We start from the raw sequence: 18,396 nt of genomic DNA, 5'->3' as shown, positions 1-18,396 counted from the left end.
AGACAAACCAGCACTGATCAAAGGCAAGCGTCCCTTCTGCTGGGATTATTCCCTTCCCTTGAAGTTGGGAACCGAATTAAGCCCGCTGGAGGCAGCCCAGCACAGGAGCTCTGCCCAGCGTAGCCTTGCCCCGGGATGCTGCCAGCTCTTCCCTGTGCCTCGGTGCCAGCACCCACCCAGGGCACGGGGCAGGCACCCCCCAGCGAGGTTTCTCCCACCCGCTCAGACCAGACACTGGGGTGTCCCACCCTGTCTGCTCTCAGGGGACATCCCACAAACTCCTTTGGGGAGGGCAATGCTCTGTCTCCATCACCGCCAGCAGCACCCGTGGCTGCAGTCTAATTTAACACGATTAATACAGAGACCAGGACAAGTAACGAGCGCTAAGCAGTTCTCTTTGTGATCCTAACAAGGCTGCGCAGAGATCATTAGCATAAAGCCTGCCACTACCTTTAGATGAGTTTACAGATTTTAGTTCATTTATACAGCCAATTTTATGCCATCCTAAAGCAGGAGGAGCATTCCCTGCTGCCTGTGATCCATCTCAGCCTGGCTCATGTGAAAATATCTGGCCAAGAGTACTGCGTGTGCAATGCTTTGCGTGTTCACCTCCCTCGTGGGCTTCTGCTACAGGGACGATGCTGGATGCCGGTGCTGGAGGCACCCAGTGCCTGCTGGGCTCCCCTTGCCTGCGGTGCTGTGCGGCAGACGTGGGCAATGCCGGTGGCACGCTGGCCCAGGGCATGTGTCAGCTGTGCCCCAGCTCATCCACACCAGCCCTCTGCATTTGGGATTTGGGGACTTAACACCATCTCAGCAGTGCCGGTGTGTTCAGGAATACAGTCACGGGTAATTAAAAGGGCTTTTTATTTCCTTATTACCACATTTCCACTGCGTTCTCTCAACTTTTGCCCTTCCAAGAGCAGAAATTAGTTCGTTTACAAATGTTTATTAAAATGCAATGATTTCTGCAAAACGCATAGATCGCTACGGTCTCCGTTCAACCAACCAGTCCATCCCCCAGCACGGCGTAACCTCCCGTGGGTTAGGTAAGCCTCGTGATTTCCTTTATCCACTTCAGGTACTTGGAGACCCTGGTGTAGATGCCGTATTTACCTGGCTTGGCACATTCCTCACCCCAGCTGGTGATCCCTGTGAGAAACCAGGTGCCCTCGATCTCGGTGGTGTAGGGACCTCCGCTGTCCCCCCCGCAGGTGTCACTGCCCCCGGCTGGGAAGCCCGCACAGAACATGTTCTGCAGGATGGTGGTGGAGGTGCTCTTCAAGCAGGTCGGCCGGTCAACGAAGGGGACCTTGAGGACCTGGAGGATGGTGGCCGGCCGGCCGCGGAAAAGCGTGCTGCCCCAGCCGCTCACCGTCCCCGTCCCGTGCTTCAGCAGGGAGTTGGTGAACTCCCGGCTGCCGACGCAGATGGGAGTGACGTAGCTGTTGAAGCTGAGCGGCCGGTCCAGCTCCAGGAGGGCGATGTCGTTGTGGTGCTTGTTGATCGTGGCGTTGTACGTGGGGTGGGGAAGGATTTTCACCACTTTACGCCGCTGCTCCGTGTTGTCTTCCTCGTTGGTGTTGTATTCACCTGCAGAGACGAACGTGGCTTGGGCTCCATGGCCGGACCAGCGACCGTGCCCTGCCAATTCCATCCCGATGCGATACCAGCCCGGCCGGGTGGTTGCAAAGGGATGAGCGCTGCACACCCCAGCCCTCAGGCTGCTCCGAGCCTGGTGCTGGCGAGTCTGCTTGCTCCTTCTCGAAGGGCGTTGGAGGTTTCCCCACGGCAGCACCTCCTCGGTCCCTGCAGCCGGCAGGACCTCAACCCCCAGATACGATGCCGGGCACGCACTGGCCGATCAAGTGCCAAAGGTCCAGATGCTTTTGCCGAAATTAGTAGCAATGTGGCTGTTCTTGGGATTTTGCACCCTCACAGAGATGTAAGGAGGATGTTGCCCTAACATCAAAGAGGGGAAAGCCCCTAGAATGAAAAATCTTCCTTTAAAATAAATCATTTCTTAGTGAAAAGAAGCCTGACCTTCCCTTTTCTTAAACCACGCAGCCACAGGGCAGAATGAGATGCAGGGGGGCTACGAAATGCCACCCCCCTGATGCTCACAGGTGCCCCTCGGGTCCCTGCTGCCCACACGAGGCTCGGCTGCTTGCGATTGCAGGGTGCTGCCAGCAGCTTCAGGCTCCTGTGATTGAGTTGCTGGCAGCCTATTACCTCCCCTCCCGGCTTGTGTAACAGGTAGAGGGAAGGGAAAAAATGTTCTGTGGTCTTGGGTCAGCAAATGGGCAGCATCTGGGTCTGCCTGTCGCCGAAACCCCTCTCCTGCCTGTGAACTGGCTATGCTGAAGGCTCCTGAGCAGGATGACTTTTCCCACTTGCTTTCGCACAGCCCAAGAGGCGCAGGGTGCGTTTAACCCCTGCTGCAGTATTTCTACATGCTTTGCTGTAATCTCCAGAATATACGATCTCCTCTAAACAGTATCTGCAGCACTCCTGGCCCTGGCAGTGTCCTGTGTCTGCTGCGTCCGCCTGCGAGGAGCGGCACGGAGTCCGGAGGGAGAGGTGAGGCGGTTTTCTGTGTTCATGTTAATGCTGGTGCCTGATGAAGGTGGGTTTGGTGGCTGGTGCTGCTGATGTGCTCTGTGAGGGTTTTTTTGCAGCAGAGTGTGAATGTCAGCTTCCTCACAGGCTCTGTTTCGACAGTGTAAATGCAAGATAGATGTGGGGGAGACTTTCAGGAGGTTTTTCTTTTGCTATGGCTGCTTACTATTGCTGAGGACCTGAAAATATGCTTCAGGGATGAAAGTGGAGAAGCAAAGAAGGGGAGGGGAGGGGAATGCTTCTTCCACCCCCTGCTATTGATTTTTGGGCCTCCTAGGATGTTATGTACAAAGCTGAACATCTAGCGTGAATGGGCGTGAAGGAATCAGATGTTGCCCATGCAGTGTACATGGTGCAGGCACAAATTCAATAGTCCCTGAAGCCCTGCAAAATCGTATTTTGCTTTCTTGACTTGCTGCTTGTCCAAAATCCTGCCCTGGAAACCCAGCGGTGCCGCAGAGCTGTGTGACGGTAGCGTGAGGGGACTTGGCTGATAACGTATCCTAAACGGATGGGGTGCGTGACATGCAGGAGAGAGCCTGAAAAGAGAGGCAGTTTGCATGCAGATGTAGCAAATGCAAAACCTCTGTCCGGGTCGAAACATGCTTTTCTAGGGGGAGACTGGGTTTGCACTGGGCATTTTGTACTTTCTCACGTTAGCAGGTGTAAGGCTGGGCTTTGTGCTGGGCTTTCCAGCAAAACTGCCTGAAAGTAGATGGCAAAAAATGCTGTGTGCAAACTGCGAGCCTCATCCTGCTAGCACGGGGCAGGTGGTGCCCAGCCCCGTAGCACTCAGTCTCCAGGGTCTGGCCAGGCACATTCAGGAGCTCTGCCACGTTAACATGGAAGATGAAGGTGCAGCTGGAACCCTCTTGATGAGCTTGTTTCTGTAGATATAAGCTCAGTGCTTCAAGGCTCAGGTAGAATGTCATTTTTGTCACTAATGCATTTCATAGTGTTTAAACAGAAAGCTTGATTCTTCCATGTCTCCTCTCGGTGCTGCTCGTAGCAAATACTCACTATATTAGTGTTCCCTTCCTGTACCGATCAGTGTAACCCTCTTATACTACGTATTCACACAGGGGAGGAACAAATAATTTGGGGAAGCTGATTCTGCCACAGCTGTGAAACGTGGCACCACGATGCTTGCCAAGGCCCCATGCTGAGTTATCAGCAGGCTGCCTAGCAGGGTGTCTGGAAGAGCTGGGTACCAAGAGTTGGGGGAAACACCATTTTTCAAGCAGGGATACATTTGTTTTATAACATAGCAGTATCATTTGCTGTGCAGCCTGGCCACACCACCCCTGCTTAACTTCCCAGAGACCCTGCTCTAAAAGCACACTTCCCCACATGCCAGCCCAGTTTCTCTACTTCAATCCATAAATTCTATTTACTTCTAAAGAAGTTAGGAGGAAAAAGTAGTTATCTTCTCCTTGCAAGGAGTTAGTTAGGTTGCTGGTGCCCCTCTTGCACCAGCTACGTGAATCCATTCTCTGAGAGTTGTGTGAAAACTTAGTGCGACCCCCAAGAAGAGCAGAAATCCCTGGTGAGGTCCTACATGGCTAGTAGAGATAAAAATCCATCGCATCAGCTCGTGAAGCACCATCTTAACTGAAGCCCACCGGGCTTTTAAGCAGCCTGGGGTTCTCTCTGGCTGGGATGAGATGATTGCCTGTGGTCGGGTTGAGCTGTGCTTGCAACAGGGTCCAACAGCTCCATGGCTTTGGGACCAAGGCCAGACCCAGCTCACTGCTCCCACCGGAGGTGGTGGTACCTGCAGAGACCAGGCTGCCGAAATGCCGCAATCTGCAACCGGGGCCTCGATGCCCTAAAGCACCTTGTGCTGCGTTGCCGCCCGTCACGGTGGCGCGGGTCCCAGGGTTCTGCGCGATGCCTTGTGCCCGGCCGGTGCAAACCCCATCCCGCATCCCTCACCTGGGCTGGCCCGATGCTGCCCGAGGTGCTCACCTGCCACGGCGGTGACGTTGTCACCTGGCTGCAGGCAGTGTGCTGCCGTCACGACCCATTTCTCGTTGATGATGGATGCGCCGCAGAAGCCCACGCCGTGGCTGTTCACCAGATGAACCTGTGGGAGCAGAAGGAAATCACGCTCGTGGGTTTGCGTAAATCGGTGAGGGAGAAGAGTGGGACGCACGGGTTTTGTTTGGCTATAGGATGGCCTGCCTTTAGGTCGTACAGACCCAGTGGTGCCAGAGATGCTGCTCCTCGGGAATTCCCTGCCCCTCCGTCCGCTGTAGTCACAGCGGGTAGCCAGGACCGCTCCGCACACGTGTTAGTGCCCCATTGCACTTCTCCTCCCTTTGCTGCCAGGCTGGGAGGGCGGACAGCCCTGAGCGTAAACCTCAGCATAAAACTCGGAGCATCCAAAATACAAGCACTTCTGCACCTCCTAAAAGTGCCAGTGACTAGATCTTAACTAGTTAACTAGGGAAAAAAATCTTAATTACCCATTTCATTGGGCATCTAACTGCCTCAGCACTTACGGGGCACAAGCCCGGACGTCCCTTATGCTAAAACTTCTAATTAAATTAATCAGCTGACTCGATGGACTGTGTTTAAAAGAAGGATTGCTTTATAATTCACCCTTTTCGTTCCTTTCACGTGACGTAGCTCGTCACTATCTATCTGCCTCGTACTTTCCACGTAATTCCTCATTCAATGCCTTGTTAGACAGAGCCAGCTGCGTTTTAAGAAGCTCAATATCCATAACGAAGAGGACGGAGCTTGCCCACGGTGATGAACTGGCGTGCCTCCAGGCCTGCAGCAGTCCCCACCCTTGGTGTCCGGCGTGGGGTCTGCCCCAGGCACCGTGGGCTGTGCCCATCCCCGTGGCGTCTGGCCACGGGGCAGGCTGCTGCTGTGGGGCCTGACCCCCACGCATGCCTGTGGGTGCGAGACTGCCCGTGGAACAGCCAAAGACAAAGACAGTGACATGGTTTATAATGCCCTTCACTGGGATCTGAGCCCCACAACCAGCCCCAAGCCCCAGCACCCCTCCTGATTCCCCAGCCGGCTGAGCATCTTCATTTGCCAGCTGGCAAAAGGGCAACCAAGATTTTTTTCGGAGGGTGCCTGGTCAGGTAAAGGTCTCCATGAGCACAGGCAGCTAGCCAGACTTGGTGGGCTTGTAGGGTGTGAATTTTCTTTCTTTATGGATAATGATTTCTCATATTTGACTTTCTGGTTCTTCTCTTGGCTCTCTGTGAATGGGTGGTGGGTGCCAGCATCACGTAAGGCTTGTCCCACGAAAGGCTGAGCCAGAAAGCTCTGCGTGGCCAGGGTGGCGGGACGGCCTCTTCCTTTCAGACACAAAACATGACCTCCCAACAAACCTCCTGCTGCTACTGGTGGCCATGTATGTCCCCAACACGTTACTGGCTTTTTTAGCTCTGAAATGGAGCGCAGATGCCTGCTCCTGACCTGTCTGCACACCCCCTGCTCACTGCTTCACTCCCTCAGCAGACGTAGAGGGATCGGCTGATGTGTGTGAATAGGCATTTACGTCCCTGTGTGGGCAACTTTTCACTGACGTCACCAGTGTCGATCTGTGCCAGAGCTTGCAACAAAAAAAGATTTGCCATTCCTAAAACCTCATCTGAATTTATTATTTTGCACTCCCAGCCACTGAGATTTCTGCGCTCACTGAAGCCAGAGTAGAATTTAAGGGCAGTAGATGACTTTGAAAAAGATCCAAGCTAGGAGATAGCTTTCCTTTTGACAACAATTTAAAAGTAATTGCAGAGCAGTGGGTTGGAGGAGGCTTCTTTGCAGCCCCCCCCCCACCTGTGATGTCATTTTTGGTGAGGTAGACATGAGTAGGATGTCGCAAGTTGGATAAAGAGCGAGCAGCTGGATTTGGTAGATGTCGTACAAGGACAGATCCTTTGTTGGTATAAATTGTTATGGATCTGTTGAAACTGATGCAGTCAAAAAATGAGCTGCATTGTTCCTTGCGAAGCTGCACCTTGCAAAGCTCCCCTCCCTCAGCCTTCGGCTTAATCTTGGTAAATTCATGGGCTACTGGGAAATCTGTTGCTATAGCTCAAAACGGGATCCTTTGTGCCCTGTCAGATTAAGCTGCTGTGACTGCCTTCTAGCCAGGGTAGACCCCCAGCCAGGCAAGTTTTGTTGCTGTGGCATAAAACTGTGTATAGAAGGAAGCTGTGCTCCTGTTAGACTTGAGATCTATTGCTAAAGTAACCTGAGAGACGGGCTTTGGATATGTAGAAGTAAGACAATCCTGCATTCAGAAGGAAATGAATAGGCAGAGCGATTGCTGGGGTTACAGGAGAGCTGCAGAAAGAGCCAGTACCTGCCAAGGCACCTCGCCTCTCATGCTGTCTGATCCACCGACAACCCGGGTGCCCGTCTTAATTATCGGTGTGATTTTTGTGGTGGTGGCAGCGCTGGTTTCAGTGACGTTGTCGAGCACCTCGTCATGAGCATCGTCGTGGTCATCGGCGGTGATGTTCCAGTGCTCAAAGGTGTTTATGGCTCGGGTGAGCTTGCTCTTCGCTTCGGGAGCCGTGATCCTCCCACAGGGATACGGCACTGGGAGAGAAACAGTCGCGGTTATGACCGGCTGCGCATCACGCTGAGGGTTACAGCGATCGAAGGAGCAGGCGAGGAGGCAAATGCTGCCTCAGCTCAGCACCCTGTTTTGGGACCAACACGGGAGACGCAGGGCTGTGGGCTGACCGTGCGTTCTCCGTGCAAACAGATGCCCATGCCTTTGAGCCGCAGTGCCGGTAATATGTAAAAGTAGCAAAAGCATAAATTGTTTCTGGGCTTTAGAAATGGCAGCCGAACAGCTTTTAAAAAGAAGAAAGCTTGCGAGAGGGAGCGTGTGTCTGATGGGACGGTGCAGCTGTGCCTTTATTTTGTGGGATGCTGAGGTGCATACCTGGGAGGCTTGCTGCGGTAGGCAGCCGGGCACTTGGCTGACATTTCTGCAGCAAGTAACTCCAGTACAACAGAAGTCCAGCTGGGAGGGGGCAGGAAATAATATCTGCCAATTGTACAGATAATCCTGCTTGGCACCAAGGTAAGGAAAACATTAATAAACTCTTTTTAGAGTTGTAGATTTTCTCTGTTAATGAAGATCTCATCTGTAGGCTCATTTCAGATGAGCTCTTCCCATTTCTCTCCTACGCAGTGTGTGCCGAATTCCTGCTGATAGTGGCAGTCAAAATAGTAAATAGCATCAGGCATTGTCTTTCATCTGAAAAGCTTTCAACAGCCCTGTGCAAACAAACTTAGTGTAAAATCAGATGTAAGTGTGGCCTACTGAGATTTCATATGCTTTTTTTAAACAGTCTGCTTTAGGAATAGGGCTTAAATAAGTGTTGAGTGATGGAAAGTGCTACCCGTGAGGTTAGGCTAGGAATTGAAGGTTTAAGAGCCAACAGAAGCTAAGCTTTTGCAGGAAGGGCAATTACCCAACCTGAAAGATGATCTTATTGCTAACAGTAAAACTTTCTGGTCCAGTGAAAGTGACACAGCATGTTGGGCAACACAGGCCTGACCTCTTAATGATCTCCATTAACAGAAGGACTCCCAGCCTAAGATACTTCCCACACTGATTGCTGAAAGTCAGCACTTGCAGGAGCTCCAATTGCTCCTGGCTGTACTTATCTGACCTTCAGAAACTAACTCACCTGTGCGGGTGCCCGCATGCTAGCTTAGGTGTGCAAATCTCTTACTCTCAGGTGATAGAAATACAATAGCATTAAATGTTAAATTGACCTTAGATGACAAAATATTTCTCTGCTCAATCTCCTCTTTCCTCTGCCAGATGTGCTTCTGAGATGTTCATGCCCAATTAACTTGCTGTGTTGCGGTGAGTTGGAATTGCACGTGTCAGGGTAGTCTGAGATACTATAACAGCCTAGGAGTGGGGTAAAGTTGGGGAATATAACAAGAACCAGCTATTCTTTAGCCCTTTATGAAGTTGCATCCTCAAGCAGTGCATTTCCCCTCTGCTCCACTCAATACCACAGCTAAACCATGGAGTCTAGTTCCCGTTGAGGGTCTTTGTGTGCAGATATACACTGTTGGGAGGACAGCACCACCACAAAGCTTCACTTGTTTCTACCCAACTCGGGAAACTACACTGCCTGATGGCCAGCCATGAAATGGACCCTCAGGAGGATTTAGAGTAAGAAAGGTTGTCTTTTGTTCTGGAAAAGCCCAGAGCATCCTTGATGTAGGATCAGTAACTAAATAGTAGCTCCTATTGGAAGAACATGAGAGTGAGCTCTGGCTGGACACCACCGTGTATGCTGGTGTACCTGAACACCCCGTTTCTGCCTCCAGAAAACTACTGATTCATATCTAGAAATATAAAATGGCTGCAAGTGGGAGAGGCACCTGGGTGAGCAGCCATCTGAAATGAGCATTTGCCTGGTGAACAAATTCATGGACAACTACCCTTGTTCTCCACCCATCTAGGCTAAAAAAGGGAGTTTAAATTGCATCCTTCAAGCCTGACCCCACATCTGCCATTGGGTAAGTGCAGGGTCAGGCTTTTTACATTTGTTAAGCAGGAAAACAAGGCTGGTTTCCAACAGGATATTGCATTTCTATGAGGTCCATGTATCTAAATTCAGGACAAGACCTTGGAAACTTCCACCCAAATCTCTTAAAAACACTTTCAAAGCTAACCTGCAGGTTCACAGGACTTTCCATCTTCATGAAGTCTATAGCCAGCAGCACAGGAACACACCACTTTCTGCGGTGGGTCATGCCTGCAGAAGTGCTTGCAGCCTCCATTTTTAATAGCACAAGTGAAGTCTGAAAGAAAATAAAATGAAACTGTGAAAGCTCTTTTGAAATACAACTGGTCAGAGATTTGTTGGGACTTGGGCCTTTGGACTCAGCCTATAACCCACTGGAACTGGTTGTTCCAGACTATGGAAACTGGATGCTTGTTTACAAGGAGAGTGTCCTCCTCCCAAATCACGTCCCTGCTCATAATGAAGGAGTGCTGGGCACCTCTTCGAGAAGGCAGGTTGAGGAACAGCCCTGTGAGAGGTCCCACTGAGCTCTGGTGCAGCCTCCTGCATCCAACAACTGTGTGCTGTCTGAAATTTGGCAGCCTGATTGTAAAGGGCTCCTGCAAATATTTGGTTATGAGCCACGTGATTTCCCCACTGTCATACCGCTCTCCTTCCCCCCATGCTTACGGCAATCCAGCCCCAGTGCGGATGCTAGTGGAGAACGCCATGTGTCAAATGGGAGCAAACCCTGAACCCACGAAGGGCTTTGTGCTGGGATTATCGCTGGGCTCCGAATTTAAAACCTCAATTCAAAGCCATATGTTGTTCCTGACATACCAATAAATCATTGCAGCCTGATGTGGAAGACCCATTTCAGCAGGACATTTGATGAAACGGGTCCCAGACCGAGGCACAGCGAGATTCCCATGATTCCCATGACTTGTGTGTGTCTTCTCCCACCCCACTTTGCACTCCTCTGCGGTGGGAACACCATCTCTTGGAGGTGGGAAACCACTAATACGCAGACGCCCTTTTAATTCTCAGTGAGTTTTCAAATAACTTCACAGCAGATTAACTCCACTCCTACTTCCTCAAGGACACCTCCCTTCCTGTAGCCATTTTAATGCCATCATTTACTATTTTTACAGAGCTCCTTTTCACGCCTCACTTCTAGCTCTATTTTTGTTCCTGTCTCACTTCCACTAGAAATCTGCAATGAGACTATTTAAATTTGATGCAGCTTTGAAATGCTCTTTTTAACGTACACTCCTCTCTTGCCAGAGCAGAAGCACAACTAGAAAGAGAATCTTTTATTAGTGCAGTGAGTCTAGCACATTATGCGACTCGCACAGCCCCTGATTATATTATAAATATAAGAGCTGAATATCCCTTTTGCTTAAATTATCAGCTGTTTGGTTTTCATAAACTCCTCAACCCATCAGGAAAATATTTGCCTTTTGTTTGCCTTCAGAATCAAGGTTGCTGGTGATAATTATAATTATGAATTTAGCAGAGTGCCATTGAGAGGAGGTTGCAATAATCCGGCCCTGCTCAGCACCTGCTGCCCAGCCTGGCGTGAGAAATGGAAAGGAGGAGTGAGAGGCTGGGGGCCCCACCAGGGTCGGTGGAAAACCGTTGCTTTCAGCAGGTGGGTGCGTCGTCCTTGATTGACGAGCAGCCCCGGAAAGGTTTGTGCTGGGGAGATAAAGGAAGGTCTCTGTGTCAACATTTGTGCTGGCAGCTGCAGCGTGCTGAACAAAAGACCTTGAGCCTGAGTCTCTGTTGAAGCCCGCGTAAGAGCAGGCATCTCGGTGCTCAGCGGAGGTGGAGCTGGGGGTCCAGCGAGGGCAGGAGAGGACAGAGACATCTGCTCTTGTATCCCCAGGCATGTCCCCCTGTAATCCCGTTGCCAACAGGCTGGATTTGCACGTTTATGCAGTGCCTTAGAGCAAGGCAAAATGTGTCTGGAACAGCTCTCTAGTAGGATAAAACTCTATGCCCATTTTGACACGGTGGGATTTCAAGTAGGGCAGAACAGCCACAGGACGAGTCCCTGGTACGTACCTATCTCACAGTTTCTGCCTTCGTACCCAGCTGGGCACCAGCACACATAGGAACTTACTGCGTCCTTGCAAACAGCTCCATTTTTGCATGGATTGGGGTCGCACTGATCTCCATCTTGGAGAGAAGACAGGAGAATTAACAAACATGAGCATCCGTCACGGCTGATGCTGACCAAGCACTGGAGCCTTGCTCTGTGCAAGCCTCCTGTTAAAGACGAGCAAGAGACTGCACACCTTCCTTCTTTGTAATGGAAAAGAAGTCAGATCCTGGCACCCAAGGGCACAACAGACAACGTCAGTGCTGGGGTAACATCAGCAGCAGTGCTTTACCCAGAGTCCTAATTATGTACCGTGTCCCGTGTGGGTTAATTCTGCTCCTTTCAGCAGAACTCCTCTTTCAGTCTCACTCATGCAACATCTCAACAGGACCTCATGTCTTGGCTAAATTAGGCAAAGTTAGAAGGTTTGCTTCCTCAAGAGTGGTTAGGATTTCCCAATCTGAATTATTTTAACACTACTGTCTTTATTCTCTGAAGGATTGGGCCAGTTCATTTGGGTTTCGAAACTCTCTGTGTAATAGGATTGAGAGCTTTGGTCATTGCTCTTTCTTTCTAAAAGTCTTGTACTACTGGTCTAGATTTTTCTTTACATGTCAGGGCTTTTATTTTCACAGTTGCCTACAGCTGAGAAGCTGAGGCTTTAATATAAACACCCAGTATTGCAAAATTAGTGATCTAACACTGTGGAAGAGTAAGTCAGTGATGTTAAATTACAGGGAAGTGTGCTTTGAAATGGTAATGCAGAGAGAAGGAGGAAGGGGAATGTCTTGATGCATTTGTGTCCTGCCAGTAAGCATGGCTGTTAATGGTGCTTTCAGGAATGGACTGGAACGCAAAAGGCAGATAGCAAACAGGGACAAAATGGTTTGGTTTTGTCTTGTCTAAGGCATGGTGTCGGGGTTCGCACATAAGGTGTGCATCACGGCTGCTGTTGCTGCCTGGTGAGGGCAATCGGGGCTTGGTACCACTTGGGTGCTGTGCAAGGGGTGAGCCCCTGTGGGCAGCACACGTTGGGAACAGCAGCTTGTAAGCTGAACATTAAACCAGGCACTTTGGATGATAGGGGAATACATGGCATTTACTGTTTTTGAAGAGCTAATTGGTTACAGTGGCAGGGAAACAAATGCAGCGTTGAGTTTCATCAGTTGGTTTTTCAGATGACAGTCTTACAATGCAAATCTAACTTTTTTATTTTATAGCCTGGACTGAATAATCTGAATTATTTAAGTCTTTTTAGTGAGATGTTCTGGGCGCTTCGCCAATCTACAAAGCAGTTCATTTATTGAAATGTCCTTAAAATTAGTTTCAGATGTTTTAGTGGGCATTGAAATCTTTTTGGTAAGGGACTGAGGAGTCATTGGGGATGGAGGCTGAAAGGGAAAAAATAGATGGTGGAAAGAAAATGGTGGAGATGCAAGGGTTTGGGACCACTGGTGTGAATTGCAGACAGCTGTTTGCTATGATCATGTTGAGGTTCCACTTTAATATGGCATTTCTAGGGATTCGTGCTGTGCTTGCACAAAGCTGTGCCTTATCTGGAGATCTCTGCTTGAGAACAGAACATTTGCCGTTTGCTGAAGGGATGTTAATTATCGTTGTTGTGTTTTACTCACTACCACAGCTGAAACTAGAAGCCCAGAGCGTGACCTGGGTTCAATGGATCTAGTGGTCTGTGTGAACCAGAGGTTCTGTGAGGTTTTTGAAGTTTGTTCAGAAAAAACCTGCTTGAAAAAAGAAAACATGAAATAATTTTTTTTTTTTTTTTTTGCTTTGCAATTTATATACAAACGGGACAGACCCAGGCTGGGTGGCTGCAGGATTTAGGGTGCGTAACTCTGACTAGCTCTGTCCTAACACACTTTCTGAATGCTGGAATACATTTGTTTCACTAAACATCTGCTACTTATGCACTGAGAGATTAATATTATGCATTTGAACATGAAGAAAGCAGCTCTTACCGATGTATGTTTTCCAAAACTCCATCTGCAAAGTAAAAAAAAAAAAAAAGTTTCCTTTGATTTCTAATTTCTGGGCTCTGCCTGAGTGAAGGAGTAAAGGGATGACTCCAAAGCTAAAGCAAAAGACTTGCAGGAAAACAACCACCTCCGTAATCCCAGTGGTGACCAACAAACCTTTAAAGCAGTTCCCCAGCCCGACGGATGGATCACAAATGAGAATAAAACACGATAGGTGCTGCACTTGGCCCCTGCAGGTTTTCCCCTTGCTGTTCACTCTTCCCTCCCCCTCTGTGCCTCCTCACCTGAAAGGCTCGTAGAGGTGTGGGCTGGGGGGAACAAGGTTCTTGCCATTTTGCAGCAGCGATACTCACTGTTTTCTCTGTGTTTTCAAACACTTCTCGGGCTTCTTCAAAGCTGCATTTTTCTTCCATGCATTCTCTCTCAAGGTTCCCAGGAATAACCTCTTCTAGTCTGTTTGAATTGGCTCGCTTTTGTCTGCTCAGAACGGAGCTCGCCTCTTTGTTCTCGATGAAGACTGCGATTTGAAAAGAAATAGGGGCTAGAGAGGAGCATGCACCGCCATGGGATGCAGCTGGGATGGACTCTCAGGGCTCTGTTCTCCCAGAAAGCAAGCCCTTTTCATGCATTTGCCCCCCTGTTGCCCCATGGCCAGGGATGTTTCAGGATCATTATCATCCACTTGAGGTTTCTTTGGTGTCTAACTGAGGATCACATCTGGAGAACCGAGTCAAAATAGTCAATAGTCAGAAATGACTGATGGCGAGAGGGTGATTAGGAGCGCTGAAGTTTGATGCTTAAAATACCCTAAAGCAGATGGTGTATCTCCTATCATAGATGCACAGACTGGAATATTTGAGAGGGGAAAATAACAGGCTTTTTCATGCTGCTGCTTGGTGAGGTCTTGTTTGGACACAGAAATTGTCCTGCTTTAACTGTCTCTGCGTGTTTTGGCTGTGAAAGGCCATTTGCCTCCGCAAGCAGCTGCAGCCCTTGGAAGCCACGGGCCATTTGCTTCTCTCCCTGCTCCTCGTCCTTGCCCATGTGCCTGGGTACCACCGTTTCTTGTTGGCAGGAGAGGTGACATGAGCCCTCCTCACCCCCTGGGCCAGGTCATGTCAACGAAGTGGTGTGCATCCACCTTCAACTTGCTGGCCGAGCGCCTGGGCAGAGAGCTGCTGGTGCTGCAGGGACCCTCGGTCTAGGTGGGGTGTCCGCGGTAGCCACCAGCCTTCCCGTGGTGGCCGCCTGGTGAAGGGCACAAGGACGTGCAGTCCCATCATGGTGCTACCATGAATGCTTTCCCAGCAGGGCCATGTGTCCCATCGGCAGGGTCACCAGCAGCAGCCTTCCCACGGCAGCTGGCGAGCAGGGTTTGCTCCTGACCCACTTCTTGGAGACCCCCGCCTCTGTTGAGCACTCTTCTCCCACCCCACTGCTCTAAAAAAGACATTATCCACCCAGAGGATCTTCCTGCTTTGCCTCCCCAGCCTCTCTTCTCTCTCCACCCTCCCTTAGTGCTCGCAGCCATGTCTCTTTTTGTCACCAGATGGCACGGTAGAGCAGCTCTTGGAGCTGCTGGTGGCCACCCCGGACACGGACCCTTATCTGGGGCTCTGTGCTGGAAGGGGTTCAGGCACCTGTGGGCCTGGCCCCTCTGAGGGTTAAGGAGAGTATGAGCTCAGCCAGGCAGACAGAGAGTGAGGAGCAAGTACCAGCTGCTCGTTCCTTCTCATGGCTAACTTCTGCTCTCCATCCAGAGCAGATCCCAGCCTCTCCGAACCCGCAGAGGATCGGTTTTGTTGAAGTCTCGCGAGCCCCAGGAAGGTTTCTCTGATTTACACCATGCTACTCATGGTGTAACCAGCTCCTTCACCTAAAGAATTCTCTGCAAGAAACTGAGCTAATAGTTTTTGCAATGCTTTTAATCATTGTACGGCAAGCTTGCACCTCTGCCTTCCTCATGCTAGTGTGTTTTTGGTGAAAAACGGAGTGCATTAAAATCCTGACCTTAACCTAGCTGTTTGGCAGTAGATGTTGATGGGTAAAGCACTGACCTCTGAAGAAGCCGGGCTTGTTTCAAACACTGCAGCCCCGGTGGGGTGGCCGGTCCCCTCCCAGCTACAGATTGTGGTTTATGTGTGCGACATGATTATTCACCCCCACCTGAGTGGGGGGCTGAGAGTGGGGGGACACAGCCTTGCTGGAGGAGACCTGCCCCCTTCTCCCCATGGCGTGGGCTGCAACCTTCAGCTTGTCCCCAGGCTGGGCAGAAAAGGCTTAGGTGAGAGTGATGGAGCAGTTTTTCTTGGTTTTGTAACCCAATGGGGCTCTCCATGTGCTTAGTGCCTGGGGAAGCCGATGTGGGCGCAGCCGCCCATCACCCTGCGTGAAGTGAGGTAGCTGTGTTAGACCCACTCCTTCATCTCTTCCCGGTGGGATATGCCAGGCACCTGCTGTAATTAACCCATTTAATGGAGAAAACTCATTTTAATGAATGCAGCTTTACCTCCCTCAGATCCCTCTAGGCTTTCTCAGTTGCTTACTGATCCCACATGCTGCTTGACAAGCAAAACTTGATTTGAACTGAACCTTGCAGGCCCCATGGGGTAACAGGCATGGTACTCACCCTGGCTGGAAACCATCCTCACACCAAGAATATATTCACACATGACTTACCAGCTCCTGAACCAGTATCTGACAGAGAGATATGGGTCTCCGGGCCAAGGGGTTGTGGGGACAGACCTGTCCTGCCAGCTGAGTATAGCATTTTCTAGGACTTACACCCAGGTGGGTAGTGGTACCAATATACTTAGGCTCTGCTCACTTTTCATTGCTAAGCAAACACTTTGGAAAGAGGCCTTTTTCTTTTTAATCTGTTACTTGCAGTGTTTTAAAGGAAGAAGAAAAGCCAGCCTTGCACCAAACAAGTACTCACACTGGATGTCAACCAGCCTCTGCTGGAAGTATTGCTGCTACAGATAAATCAAGCAATAGCCTGCATTACTATGTGTGATTGCCCACATCCATCAACTACTCTATCTTGTCTACAGTTCTAGCTGCATCTTACAGTCTTTGTTAAATTCACGCTGGGTTTGGCTTTAAACAATTCTCACAGTGGCAAATCCAATGACTGTTTTATGGATGTGAGTACTTGTTTGTAGTGCAGGACAAAGTGACGGCACACGAAGAGGTGTGGATGTTACTTCACCAGCAACGCTCTCCCCTTTTTTTCCTTCTGTGTGTGGGTACGTGCATTCTAAAATGGCTGAATCAAGCTCTAAAAGCTTAAAAGCTGCAAAAAATTTAAGAAAAATCCCATTCTTTAAATTAATCCCTCTGACACATTCTGTGTAAAATCAGCATAAAAACTATTATTTCATTCCCAAGAAAAGAACCAGAGCATTAAAGAGAGGAGCTGTGAAGCACAGCAGTCCCTCTGAGCTCTCATCTCTTAGGAGACTGCACAAGCCGTCCTACTGACAAGTGACAAACTGTCCCTTCACCTGTGCTGGTAACCCCCCCCAGCCAAAAGTGAAGGACTTGCTAGGTTTTAAACGAACCCACCTGTACTTTCGGCACCGAGACAAGCTCCCAGAAGACAAACGGAGAGTGCGAGGGGGATATTTGCCATCTTCTTCCCACTGCCCAAACCTCTTGCTAACAAATAGTTCAGGTGGTGGAGTTCAGTCAATAGTTCCAAAGTGCAAATGCTTGTTTATTTACTCTGGGTAACCCTTTAATTTAAGGTCCCCAGATGTGCCATTGCTGAAGCCTGAAATGGCAGCATGGGTGTTATCGGGGAGGGCATATCCACGTACAAGAAACCTGCTGGGTAGTTGCAGTCCTTGAGCTCATCTTCTGCCCTGTAGGATGTTACTGCCAAGTTTGGGGGTTGAGCATAGCACAAGAATAAATTAATTTAGCCTCAGTGAACCTCTTTAAAGCACTGGATCTCCCATTCCTATCTAGGTGATGTGGTTGGCCGTATAAAAAAAAAGTCCACAGTAGCATTTTCAAAGGCTTCAGTACGGTCCGTGTTTCGTACAAAAGAGCCAGCACAATTCCCTTGAAGACAACACTACAGGTGATGTTTCTTTTCAGGGAACAGGCACCCTTGGAGCAGGGCCATGTCAGCCAGCGTGGTCTCACATGGGTTATCTAATTAAAAACCTGGATGAAGTGAGGTGAGACTACTGGTCCATTATCTAGATCCTCTGGGGCAAACCCTGGATATACATGGAATTTCCTGGGTCCTGTACTTGAGGCCACAGGAGGGAACCTGCTACTTGATGGACAGTGGGCTGGCATCGGGATGGGCTGATAAAATGCCGGCTCTGGAGCAGAGAGAGTGTGCAGGCTCCTGGCTGCAGGGCAGCCTTTGCCCAGGGCAGGTTCAGAGGCTGCTCCTAATCCACACTGGCCAAAGAGAGAACTAAAAGGGAGGGAAGATGGGGGAAATGAAATAGGAAAAAAAGGTTTTCATACAGAAAAGAAAGAGTGGATTTTCACATGGAACCATTCATATTTACTGGTGGGTTACTTATAACTTTTAAAACCCATCTCTTCCCTTCTTCTGACTTTCCCTTAATATGAAGAGCTATTTCAAGGTGAGTAATTGCTTTTGGGAAAATGCTGACTATTGTAAAAAAATAAATAAAACATCCACTTCTGGAAAGGTAAAAAATCCCCCCCCCGCTTCCTTGAGGAGGGAAAGTAGGCCAAAATCTTTCATCCCACTCTAGGGATGGCTCATGGACTTTCTGACAATGACCTCTTCCTCAAAACCTGCTTCCCAGCTTCTGCTTCTCCCCTCACTCCCCCATGCATAAGGCAGAACTCAAATCCATCATTGCACCCGTGCACATCTGGCGCTTGCAGAGCTCTGCCCAGCTACAAAAAGGTCTCGGACAGAGGCATTTTAAGGCAGAACTCCATTTCTGAGTGTGTTGTTGGTGCTGTTGCCTTTTGGTATTGGCTCAGCTCTAACACTACGCTTAAGAAGAGCAGTAAGAGGCTAGCAGGCTCTGATGGCTTGTTAAAGCAGAAGAGCTACAAGAGGGGAGCTGGCAGGTTTCACTAGTTCCCAGCAAAGCAAGATGGATGTTCTGCTATTGTCAATGCAAGGGAATCCCACAGCGCGTTTCACAGCACTGCGAGA

General features: G+C 49.7%; 1 protein-coding gene across 1 annotated transcript; it reads right to left on the bottom strand.

Moving 5' to 3' along the window:
• Positions 1-850: 850 nt before the first annotated feature.
• F9 (coagulation factor IX) lies at positions 851-16,925 on the bottom strand. Its single transcript, XM_069811478.1, has 8 exons — positions 16,803-16,925; positions 13,589-13,752; positions 13,218-13,242; positions 11,202-11,315; positions 9,304-9,432; positions 6,953-7,191; positions 4,588-4,705; positions 851-1,593 (listed from the first exon to the last, which is right to left on the bottom strand). Exons 1-8 carry the CDS (start codon positions 16,867-16,869, stop codon positions 1,046-1,048), a joined length of 1,404 nt encoding a protein of 467 aa, XP_069667579.1. The 5' UTR covers positions 16,870-16,925; the 3' UTR covers positions 851-1,045.
• Positions 16,926-18,396: the final 1,471 nt, after the last annotated feature.

Source organism: Haliaeetus albicilla, chromosome 23, assembly GCF_947461875.1.
Source record: "Haliaeetus albicilla chromosome 23, bHalAlb1.1, whole genome shotgun sequence".
Taxonomy (NCBI): domain Eukaryota; kingdom Metazoa; phylum Chordata; class Aves; order Accipitriformes; family Accipitridae; genus Haliaeetus; species Haliaeetus albicilla.
Note: the sequence above shows the minus strand (reverse complement) of the source record. Positions and strands in the feature narration are given on the sequence as shown.